Source organism: Arachis stenosperma, chromosome 10 (assembly GCF_014773155.1).
Source record: "Arachis stenosperma cultivar V10309 chromosome 10, arast.V10309.gnm1.PFL2, whole genome shotgun sequence".
NCBI lineage: Eukaryota > Viridiplantae > Streptophyta > Magnoliopsida > Fabales > Fabaceae > Arachis > Arachis stenosperma.
In genome coordinates, this window is record NC_080386.1 from 2,327,237 (window position 1) to 2,339,197 (window position 11,961).

General features: G+C 35.7%; 3 protein-coding genes across 6 annotated transcripts; 2 read left to right on the forward strand and 1 right to left on the reverse strand.

Annotated features, from left to right (window-relative positions):
* The first annotated feature begins 2,224 nt into the window (after positions 1–2,224).
* On the forward strand, positions 2,225–3,152 carry LOC130957913 (protein DMP6-like). Its single transcript, XM_057884761.1, has one exon. The coding sequence runs from the start codon at positions 2,240–2,242 to the stop codon at positions 2,858–2,860; it is 621 nt and encodes a 206-aa protein (XP_057740744.1). The 5' UTR covers positions 2,225–2,239; the 3' UTR covers positions 2,861–3,152.
* A 1,308-nt stretch (positions 3,153–4,460) lies between these two features.
* Positions 4,461–5,084, forward strand: LOC130955495 (protein DMP6-like). Its single transcript, XM_057882361.1, has one exon. The coding sequence runs from the start codon at positions 4,461–4,463 to the stop codon at positions 5,082–5,084; it is 624 nt and encodes a 207-aa protein (XP_057738344.1).
* On the reverse strand, positions 4,833–9,935 carry LOC130955493 (pentatricopeptide repeat-containing protein At5g46100). Of its 4 annotated transcripts, none has more exons than XM_057882360.1 (6): positions 9,542–9,935; positions 9,071–9,224; positions 8,614–8,756; positions 5,966–7,650; positions 5,566–5,683; positions 4,833–5,040 (listed from the first exon to the last, which is right to left on the reverse strand). In XM_057882360.1, exon 4 carries the CDS (start codon positions 7,472–7,474, stop codon positions 6,035–6,037), a length of 1,440 nt encoding a protein of 479 aa, XP_057738343.1. In that variant the 5' UTR covers positions 7,475–7,650; positions 8,614–8,756; positions 9,071–9,224; positions 9,542–9,935; the 3' UTR covers positions 4,833–5,040; positions 5,566–5,683; positions 5,966–6,034. The 4 variants fall into 4 exon arrangements, with proteins under 4 accessions (XP_057738343.1, XP_057738341.1, XP_057738342.1 ...); XM_057882358.1 differs by having other exon boundaries at positions 4,845–5,069; XM_057882359.1 differs by having other exon boundaries at positions 4,862–5,062.
* Between the last annotated feature and the right edge of the window lie 2,026 nt (positions 9,936–11,961).

Below are 11,961 nucleotides of genomic sequence, written 5' to 3' on the forward strand. Positions count from 1 at the left end.
GAGTACTCATGAGAAATAAATAATTATTTTTGTCTTCTTTATTTATTTTAAACATGTATTTCATATTTATATCCTGGATATCCATACAATTTGCTTTTGTATTTAAAAATTTTAATATTAACTATTTTTTATTTAAAATATCATTTTTATATTAATTTTTAAACTGTTATATTGATCTCTTCTTTAAGATTATACAAAAAATGATTTCTCATGAAAATAATTTATTTAATCATTAATTAAATAATAAAATATTAATAAATTAAAAGAATAAAAATACTATAAAAATTCTTGTAAGAAAGTTAAATTTTATCATTTTAAATTTGTGTTATTAATTTTAACAATTTATATTTTTTTAAATAATTTATGTATGATAAAAGATATGTTTACTTGTTTAGAGTACAAATTTTATTATTATATTTGTATATTCCTGATTTTAATTATACTTTTAAGTACTCTGAATAGATTTATTTTATTATATTATATTTTACATATGAATATATATTCCATCATGTAATTAAATAAAAGTCGGCGCTGGTTATATTGGGAAGAACGGGAAAGTTAGAAGCCATGGGAATTTAACAACTCGTTAAGGAATGATGAACTGTAGAAAGAGATTGCGTGAGAGGCAGTAGATCGCAACTATTTCAGCACTGCTTATGGGATAGAATTTTAATATTTTAAGAAATTATACAATTACCCATCTCAAATAATAAATTACAAAATAACCCAACTATAGTTAAGATAATAACCAATTAAAGTGTGACACATCATGAAGGATAATTTACATGTTATTTTAGAGGAAATTGGGTAGAATTCACCATATATATATATATATATATATATATATATATATATATATATATATATATATATATATATATATATATAGATAAATTATGTGAGATAGAACTATAGTATTAAAATGCTACAATAAGATTAACCTCATCTATTGACTGGCTTGGAAGTGTATGAAATAAAATTGCTGAATAATTAAGTTTATGTTACTGTTCCCTCAATTAAACCGCACAAAAAAAAATCCCCCCTTAATTATGTATGTGATATCACCATGAAGTTGTTTTCATTATATATAACAATCAATCAAGCTATGGTTTTTGCTATATAATAATAATTAAAGGTTTGTGCAGTGGTTGAGGTTGTTTGACAACTAGAGGTACACTAGTTATATAAAGTCAATTTGTTAATAAAGGAGGTAATCTAATCTTTAATAAACTGATCGATGATTAAGGTTTAAGGTACTATATAATCTGATCTTTTATGATTTTCATAGCCATATAACAACTTTTTAATGACAAATGCATGCTCTCTTTCTTAAATAGATTGTAGCAAATTAAATTTTCTGAAATTTTTTGTCAGGGTCCAGGCCCACATATGGGCCCAAACAGCCGAAAACCAGGAGCCCCAACCCTATGCAAGTCCAAAGAGTTAAATAAAATAGAATGTGTCCAAAAAAAGACAAGTACAAACCATTGCCAAATTAATACCAGGTGTTACTGGGCCTGGGCCTGTTTAAATACCAAAAAAAAGAACATGCGTGTCTGGCATATACTCAAACGTTGTGAAGTCATGGCAAAAAAAAAAAAAAAAACACTTGTACAGTCATTAATTCAAGCGTGTTTGCCAATGAGCCTTAGTTCACATGGCATATCTTTCCCTTCCCACCTCAAAAATTTAGGGTTCAAACTTTAAAGATTGCAATTGAGGAAAAAATATGGTAAAAATATGAGAAGTGTGTGGGTGTATTATGTATCTAAGATTGGGGTTATCCAATCTATTGGAGTACCTAAGACTGAGAGTTGTCCAATCCACCGACAAAAAAAAAAGCGTGTCAAAATGATGACAAATAAAAAAAAACCCTCTCAAAATCATATATTTATTGTTTATTTCTTATATAATATAATAATTACAAAAAAGAATTACAAGTTAAAGGATTTACATAACACATACTAATTTGTAGTGATCCGTTAAATTTTTTGCAATAACTAGTTGCATGCATTAAAAGCGAAACATAAAGAAATACATGTCTCTAAGGAATATAATGGATACTCCATCATCAAGTTTTGAGTTTGTGTTCCTTGCAAGAAATAACAAACCTCCCTTCACATACTTTCCTTTCTTTTCCCCACTCTTTATCTCCACTCAAATTAGCTCATTCTTTTTGCATCCATATAAAGCTATGCTGCAAAAACACAACAACAGAGTTAGCTCAATCTTTTAAGCCATGGACATCAAGCTTGAACATGACAAAGATGAAGAAAAGCTCCCTCTTCTGAGAAACATAGAGGTTCCAGAAGCAGAGAGGAACCTTGTTCAGCAAGCAATTAGCCAAACATTTGAGAGCACAGCACATTTGGCAAACCTTCTTCCTACAGGCACCGTCCTCGCATTCCAGCTTCTGTCTCCGGTATTTACAAACCTTGGCAACTGCGACTCGACCGCGAAGACAATGACTTCTTTCCTTGTAGCTATCTGTGGCGTGTCCTGTTTCCTTCTATGCTTCACTGATAGCTTCAGAGACAGCAAGGGAAACATCTGCTATGGTTTTGCCACGGTTAGAGGCTTGTGGATCATTGATGGATCAACCACTCTTCCACCTGAAATTGCTGCTAAGTATAGCATCAGGTTTATAGACTTCATGCATGCAGTGATGTCGGTTTTGGTGTTTGCGGCGGTTGCATTGTTTGATCAGAATGTGGTGAATTGCTTCTTTCCAGCACCAGATAATGAGACACAGGAAATACTCACTGCATTGCCGGTTGGAATTGGTGTATTCTGCAGCATGTTCTTTCTTGTATTTCCTACAAAGAGACATGGAATTGGCTTCCCACTTTCAACAAATTAAATATATATAATCTTTTTAGTGGAAACTCAGGTGCAGTTGACTTCACGTGAAGTTGATAACTGAGAGCCATTAGATGATTTGACTGATTTGGCCATCAGCTATCAATTTCACGTGAAGTCGACTGCACCTGAATTTTTACCAACCTTTTTATATTCATGTGTGTAAACAATGAGATAATCATGTTTGGAACAAATTATCCGTGAATTCAAGTTACACGTTATTGAAAAAAAAATAGTAAGTTTGCACATGTAAGCATTCTGAAATGTCATGTGTTCAGAGGATTTCAGTCTTGAATTACATTCCCTTCTTTTTCCGTTATTTGAAAATTTTGTACATAAAATACTCAATATATTTTAGATACAATTTAAGGGCTGATTTTTTTTATTATGGAAGTAAAAGTGGTGATGTACTTTAACATTGTAATTTTTTGTATTTTTCAAAACTGTGGAAGTATACAAATCCCTGAGTCTGATTTCTGTACTTAAAATTTTTTAATTTTTTTTAACACAAATCCCTGGGACTGATTTGTGTACCTCTCAGAAATCCCTGGGTCCGATTTGTGTACCTCTCAGAAATCGGACGGTCCGATTTCTATACCTCTAGAAATCAGACGGTCCGATTTGTGTACCTCTAACAAATCGGACGGTCCGATTTCTGCTTCTCTAGTTAAACGATCCCACATTTGAGTATAACACCCCAACAATCCACATTTAAAACACCACTATCACTCCAATATTAAAAATAAAAAATTCACAATTTAAATTAAAATATACTAAATTATCGATGTACCAAAATTTTTGAATGACAGATATCTTAAAAGAGAAATAATATCAACAAAAGTGTTGATATAGTGGCAAAATCGTAGAAAAATAGTATGATTTATAGTAATAAGGAGAACTTGAATTATACTCTGGGAAAACGCCTCTAAAAAGAGCAAGATTAACCACACTTAGAATATTAATTTAAACCAATATGAAGGTTTTACTAGTGAGTAATATTACACGTGCATGAGATCTAAAGTTCAAATTATATTTTCTTGTAATAGGAAGGAAGGAAGGAACCCTTGGAATTCCTTAAATATATGGATCATATTGTTAATTTTGACCAACATCTTTTAATATCTCCCAGGAAATAGGGAAAAAGAAAATTCATCTGGATCAAAGTCAAGATATGACAATGCAAAATCACAACGTTGGTAAATTTCAACATAAAAAATAGCAATCTGTTTCTGTTTTATTTCATAATTAATTACTCTGACCTATTCCTCCAATCTACCGTGTATAGCTTTCCTCCGTGAGCAAGTTGAATTCATAAATCATAACTGTCATGCATGCTTTCAAGCAATACAAAAACCCACATGGGATACAAAAATATTCCACTTTGAAAAATACATCAAAAAACAACATTATCATGTTTTTCAGTTTGTGTTTCTTTCACGAAATGGCATATAACCTCTCTTAACATCCCTTTCTCTCTCTTTGGAACTACTCAAGTTTGCCTAACTATAAATTTCCAACAATCCAATGCTGCAAAGGCACAGCACAAACGTGACCAAAACAGAACAGAAGATAGAGGCAGCTGAAAGGTCTTTCTATAAGCCATGGATGCTGAAGCAAGTGGTACCCAGAATCAAGAAGAAAAGCTCCCACTCCTGAGCAATGCAGAGATTCCGGAGGCAGAGAGGAACCAGATTCAGAAAGCCATTAGCCAGACATTTGAGAGCACAGCAAACTTGGCAAACCTTCTACCTACTGGCACTGTCCTTGCTTTCCGTCTTCTGTCTCCAATCTTCACAAACGAGGGCAGCTGCGACTTGGTCAGCAAGACCATGACTGCTGTACTTGTAGCTATCTGTGGTGCCTTATGCATCTTGCTATGCTTCACAGATAGCATAAAAGACAGCAAGGGGAACATCTGTTATGGGTTTGCCACATTTTCAGGCCTGTGGCTTATCGATGGATCAACCACACTTCCACCAGAATTTGCTGCTAAATATAAACTGCGGTTTATAGATTTCATGCATGCAGCTGTATCAGCTTTGGTGTTTGCAGCAATTGCATTATTTGATCAGAATGTAGTAAGTTGCTTCTTTCCAGAGCCATCTCTAGAGACAGAGGAAATCCTCACAGTATTGCCTGTGGGCATTGGCATTTTCTGCAGCATTTTCTTTGTTGTATTTCCTACAAAGAGACATGGAATTGGCTTCCCACTTTCAACAAGTTAATACTCATCTTTTACATTCATGTTTGTAATGAACTTCAATTTCAATAATTTTAATTGATTAGTGATTTATCATGTTGGGAACATGCTATATGTGGCAGTCATGTATACTTATTCTCAAATGTGGATAAATTATATAACTACTTCGGTTAGAAGCAGTTGAAGTTGGTTAGTTTCCCATTTGTATGTTGTAATGCTCAATATTGTATTGGAACCGTGTATGTAACCCCAGTCAGTGAATGGATAATCAACCCTTTTCATCATTTTCTTGTCCATGTGGTGATATGTATATTCACTTGATGGCAGAACCTCGTTATTTATATGGCATGTTATCCAATTTAGTTTTCCGTTTTCAATAATTTCGTTTAATATTTAAGGCTGTTCTAAAGCTATCACAAGAAAGACTTATCTATCAACTCATCATTAAGCCAAATATTCTACGGATAATTGATTGCTTCAGAAACCCCTAAACAAGTTGAATCTACCTTAAATAACTTGTCTTGCTCCTTGTCTCATACTTTCACAACCGTTTTCCAGAAGAGATTTGATGCATAGTTAATTTATCCTCACCATAGACTTTTAACATTAGCCTGTCATCTTCCCCTGACACAACCAGAAAGAGGATGGGTCAATATTGTCTCTTCAATGAACATTTATTCAGCATTCAGTAATAGCCATCTAAATATTGACTGTGTTTGGAGTAGATATCATTGAATAAACTACCAATCGAAACTATTAACTCCCTTAGGTGGAAAATTGCATTATGAAAAGAGTGAGGAGCATTTGGAATATAGCCAATTTATTGTAACTAGAGTGACAACTCCTCTTATACCTAAAACAAGAAGAGAGCAGATTATGAGTCATAACAAGTAATTTTGCAATTACCTGAATTTAATTTACCCAAGACTTTGGAAAATGCAATGGGCATACATGTGGTATAAAATTTTACAAGCTTCAACTTTCAGCTTCAACAAATTTCTGTTTCAGTTCAGCAAGCAGTAGCTCAGTGGCTTCTCTAACTCTTTTCCGATCCCAAAGTCCAACTATTACTGCATTCCATATTCCCTCATCTGGAATGCAGCCATCTAATACCATCTCATCAAGAATTCGAGCAGCTTTGTGCAGGTCTCCCCTCTTGCAAAAACATTTGACTAAACAATCAAAAGTGCCAACTTCAATTGAAACACCTCTAGTTCGTGTACTAAGATACAACTGAAATGCACGGGGTGGATCAATACTACTACAAAGGCCTTGGATCACCATGTTATGCATTCTAACGTGAAGCCCCCAAGTCACTCGACTTGGCTTAATACCGCCAAGCACCATCTCATCGATGAAGTTCGCAGCTTCTTGATAGCTGCATTCAGCACAGAAGCCCTTTATGATTTTCCCGTACAGCCCTGCACTTGGTTTCAAACCTTGAAGCCTCATCCTGTCAAGAACATGCACAGCTTCCCTATGCTTTCCTTCTTTGTATAGCCCATCAATTAAAGTTGTATAAGTGACATTGTTAGGCAAATGACGCTTTATAATCATCATTTCTAAAAGCTCTAATGCTCGTAATGAATGCCCACTTTTACATAAACCGTCCATCAAAGAAGTATAAGTAAAAACATTTGGCTCAATGCTGTTTCTTTTCATCTCTTCAAGCAATTGCATGGCTTCATCCAAGTTATTAGATTGGCACATCCCATGTATCATACTACTATAGGTAACAACAGATGGTGCATATTCTTTCTGCTCCATCTCATCGAACAGCTCTTTTGCCTGACTGACTTTTCCCAGTTTACACAGCCCATTAATCAATGTGCCATATGTATAAGAATCTGGCTGGCATCCCCGGTTTGGCATCTCGCGAAATATCTGCAAAGCCATGTCAATGGTTTCATTGCTCTTACAGAGGGCTTTGATTAAAATGTTGAGGGAAACAACACTAGGGGGAATGCCTGTTCCTCTCATCTCCCTGTAAAAACCAAGGGCCCTCTTTAAATGGTTTTCCTCCACAAGAATATTCATCATTGTAAGATATGACTTCACACTGGGCCGCAACTTAAAGTGTTCCATCTTCAGGAATACCCTCATGGCATCAAGTGGCCTATGCACACGTCCATAACCTCTGAAAATAGTTAAGAATATGTCCTCTGTAACCTCACAATTTTCTTGCTTCATTCTCTCAAGCAATCCTACTGCTAACCGAAACTGGTTCACAGTGACCAACTTAGAGATCATGATACCAAAAGTCTTGTGATCATGACGAAAGCCATTGCTATATTCAGCTGTTGCCGAGTCAAACACAAGGAGAGCTCTGTGTATATCCCTTTCTGTTTTTATCAGCTGCTCAACCAGGGAATTTGTAATTTGCTTTGGCCACTTAAACAATGTTTTGGAGCCCATAACTCCAAATCATAACACAGAGAAAGAAATGACAGATTTTGAAAACTTTCAAAGGCAAAGCATCACGAACAACATTGCTCAAGGGTAGGAGCTTGTTTTATGCATAAAAGGTGTATGGAGAATTTCATCAAACATGTGTCGTGCATGATGAGGTGGGTGACCAATTCAGCCTTTACCTGGTAGAGCCGGTCAATAATCACATATTGATAATTGGAAATGATCAAAACAACAATAAATCAAGGTTCTGAAAACCGAACCGGTCATCGAACCGCTCTAGGCACTGGTTCATTGGTTCATAGGTTCAACCGGTTTGACCGTGGTTGAACCGTAAAAACCGTTTTATAATAAAATAATAATTAAAATATAAATAAGCACATGAAAATATAATTATAGTCTAATCTAAACTTTAAAATATCATTCAAATTAAAAGCACTACATAAACCAAATGTTATAAGGATAATTATAGTGTACAGATTTTATTGAATAAAGATTTATTCTGCCATCTCGTCTTCTACTTAGCTGACTGAACTTAATTCACTTGTTTCTTCCTTGAGTGAAAAACAAAAGTTGTCCAATGTATTCCTTTCCTTAACAAAATTCACCAATTTTAACTTTTTTTCACTAATTTAAAAACAGAAACTAACAACCTATACAGTATATTAAGAACAACAAAGTTCTCAGCATAATTGTTAACATGAGAGTAAAAACTCTTTCCAGATTCTAATCACAGGAATTAAAAAAAATTATGCCTATTATAATATCAACAACAAATTAATATCTAATTATAACTCATTCACAAGCTTCATTATAATTTACATATATGGCCTGCCCCTATGAAACAAAATTTTGGAATTACCATGTCCATGTGTCTACTGTTTTTGAAGTTACTCATGCTTAGTAGAGTGCAACAAGTCTTCAACTCTACAACAACTCTAATATTCAGAGGCAATCAAACATAGAACATTCTTTTCTGAATAAACCAAGCAATTTACAATACAACACACGGAACTAACAGCTTAAATCAATTTCCATGGAGAACATGAGAACCATCCAAGTGCATACTAAAAGATGACAAAAGCCTACATGGGCAATACCAAAAAGTGCCATCTCAACAACTATATATTCATTATCATGCCTACCTTACTAGCAGTACCCATAGCAATAAGACCTTTCAAAACCCAGCATCATCATACACATGTTAAAATTAAATTCTCTATAGTTGTCCATGTTGTAATTACAGTGCTTATTCCTTCAATTCTTTGGCCTTTCACTCATATTTTTCCTGCAAAAAAAAAAAATTTACTCCTACAGTTTGATCCCACAATTAACGACTTCAACAGTAAAAGATTGGTTATCTTAAGTTCTTAACTAAGCTTACATCAACTACTTATTCACACATAAACAATGACATAACCAAGAACAAAAAATCAATTATGTTCGAAAAAATACTATGTTTGTTATGTATTGCTACTCTAGCAAACCTAGAATGACATAAGCGAAAAAATTATTTTGATCTCATGAAGATGCGTCTGCTAATAATTTACGGAAAATAACTAAACATAAATGACAAGCAACGGCGGGAATAACGCCACTGACCAGGGTGAAGGGCCGGGGGACAACGACTCCACCGCTGCAACGAAGCAACTGGCGATTTGCGAACTAGGAAGCGAGCTTCACCACGACGAACACACGCAGATCCCAAGCGCCACCAGCAGCGCAGCGATCCTCGTAGACGGAGCTAGGTTTTGCTCTGCTGAGAATCATCACAAAATCAGTTCATATTTCATCACAGTTCACAGAGTTCACATATCACTATATCAGTTCATAACAGTTTCAGAGAGTAGAGACTCAGAGTTCAGTTCATCAGAATCAATGAAATCACAAAATCAGTTCATAACAGTTTCAGAGAGTAGAGACTCAGAGTTCAGTTCATCAGAGTTCAGTTCATCAGAATCAATGAAATCACAAAATCAGTTCATAACAGTTTCAGAGAGTAGAGACTCGAGTTTAGTTCATCAGAATCAGATTTCATCACAAAATCATGTTCATAACTAAATTAAAAATTACCTGGAAATGAGGAAATCTATTGCCTTCTCCCAGAGCTCGAAGGACAACGCTTCAACGCTTCAACGCTTCTCTATTGCTTTCTCAGAGGCAGAGCTCGACGGAGGTGACATGCGAAGTGGCTGAGGGCGCGACGGAGCTGTGTGCGCGACGGAGCTGACGGCGGGAAGGTGCTGACTGCGCGAGGTATCGGAAGGCGCGACGGACCCAACGGCGCCACGGAGCTGACGGCGCAACGCTGGTGACGGGGTGACGGTGCTGAAGGCGCGACGGAGGTGAGTGCGTTGAGGTGAGTGCGACGGCCGTGAGTGCGTTGAGGGCCTCGTGGAGTCGTGGGTGTTGTTCTGTTCTGTGGGAGGCTGGAGTGATGAGAACTGAGAAGCTGGAGGCTGGACGAAGTGGAGGCTGCGAAGGGGAAAAGGGAATTAGGGTTCCCAGACTTCCCACAACACAAAACGGCGGCGTTTTACTGCAAGGTTAAAAAACCGGCCGGGTTCCGGTTCGGTTCGACCGACCGGTAACCGGCCGGTTCGTCGGTTCAAGGCCGGTTTTTAAATTCTGCGGTTTTCCTTATTATCCGAACCGCTTCAGCGTCCGGTTCACGGTTCGACCGGTTCGACCGGCCGGTTCGAACCGGTTTTCAGAACATTGCAATAAATAAACAAAGTAATATTCAAGAAGCTCAAAAAAATTTCACCTCACTTACCTATTAAGCAAGTTGTCAAATCCGACCGGTGATCCAACCGGTCAGACTACTGGGTCATTGGTTTAACCGGTTGACCCGGTCTTATTTAACTAAAAATATAAAATAGTCAAAAGCATAAATTAAAATTTGACGTACATGTCTTCAATAACATTTGAACAACAATCAAATCTCATTCAAAAAATCAAGGTTCTGAAAACCGAACCGGTCATCGAACCGTTCTAGTTACTGGTTTATTGGTTTATAGGTTCAACCGGTTTGACCGTAGTTGAACCGAAAAAACCGTTTTATAATAAAATAATAAATAAAATATAAATAAATACACTAAAATATAATTATAATCTAATATAAATTTCAAAATATCATCCAAATTAAAAATGCTATATATTCCACAATGTTATAATCTCATTCAAATACAAACTCAAAAATCAAATAACAAACAAAAGAAGTGTCATATAAACTACAAAGGAGATAAGTGTCATATAAACTACAAAGAATATTAAATATCATATAATATATCTCAATGGACATTAGTGTATATATTTACAAATAAAACAAAATTGTATGTAACCCACAGCAACAATAATCAGATGCGGTAAAAATCAAGTACTAAACATTGAACTGAAAATTTAATAGCAATGAAATTTGTTATTGAATTTCATGAGACTATAGGGGACATGGGCTGCAGTATATTCTTGGCATCTATAGTTGACTACAGAAGAAATTTATTTTAGTAACAAAGATATCAATAAAATGAATCAGCTTAATTGGTGAAAGGGAGCTAAATTGGTGAAATGCATTCTGGAACAATGTTCACTATATATTTGGGGAGACCGAATTGGAAAATGCAGTTATTTCAGATTCCAAGCGAGTCAATTATGGTTCACAAGTTGGTAGGATTGTAATAACTGAATCAGCTGATGGTACCTTGCGCACTGCAAGCATAATGTCCTACCCAAAGCTTAACTACTCTATCTCTCTTGAAATTGTTCATACAAAGTTGTGTTTAAATAAGGAAAAACAATTCACTCAAATAGAACTTGAAAGGACTCGATCCAATTATGAGGAATACATAGAGGAAAATGATAGGCCAGTGAAAAAGCTATTTTGGTTTAAACTACGCCTCTTTATATCTTCCAAACCAGCAAATGAGCATGGTTCCATTAACAGAGAATATGTCCACCTCATGAAATAGTTTTGCTGCGTACAAAGCAGACAATGGTGTTTGCTCAGCGGTTTTGAGAACAATAGTATTGCCACAGGCCAATGCCAATCCAACCTTCCAAGCAAACATGACAAGAGAAAAATTCCAAGGAATGATCTGACCAGCAACACCGATCGGTTCGTACAATGTTTGCACATGATATTGCCATTAGCAATGTTTTCAATGTATGCAATGTTTACAATAACAATATTGTAGGCTTACAACAACCCATTAATCTCAACACAGATAATTAGACACAGTGATACACAATAAAAAAAATTAACAGTAGCAAGATTGGAATCAAGAATATCAGAATCAAATCACAAATTAATTGATTAACTAACAATTAAAAGAACAATTACAATTACAAAAATAAAAAATACCTTCGAGGGAAGGGCTGCGCGATGGAACAGAGTTGACGTCGCTGAAGGGACTGGAACGCGGTGGAACAGAGCTGGCGCGGTGGGACAGTGGCTGCTTGATGGAGGCTTCGACGTTCGAACGGTGGCTGCGGGA

Bases quoted from the DNA above. Each gene is read 5' to 3' on its own strand.
- LOC130957913 (XM_057884761.1), top strand. From the start codon at position 2,240: ATGGACATCAAGCTTGAACATGACAAAGATGAAGAAAAGCTCCCTCTT.
- LOC130955495 (XM_057882361.1), top strand. From the start codon at position 4,461: ATGGATGCTGAAGCAAGTGGTACCCAGAATCAAGAAGAAAAGCTCCCA.
- LOC130955493 (XM_057882360.1), bottom strand. From the start codon at position 7,474: ATGGGCTCCAAAACATTGTTTAAGTGGCCAAAGCAAATTACAAATTCC.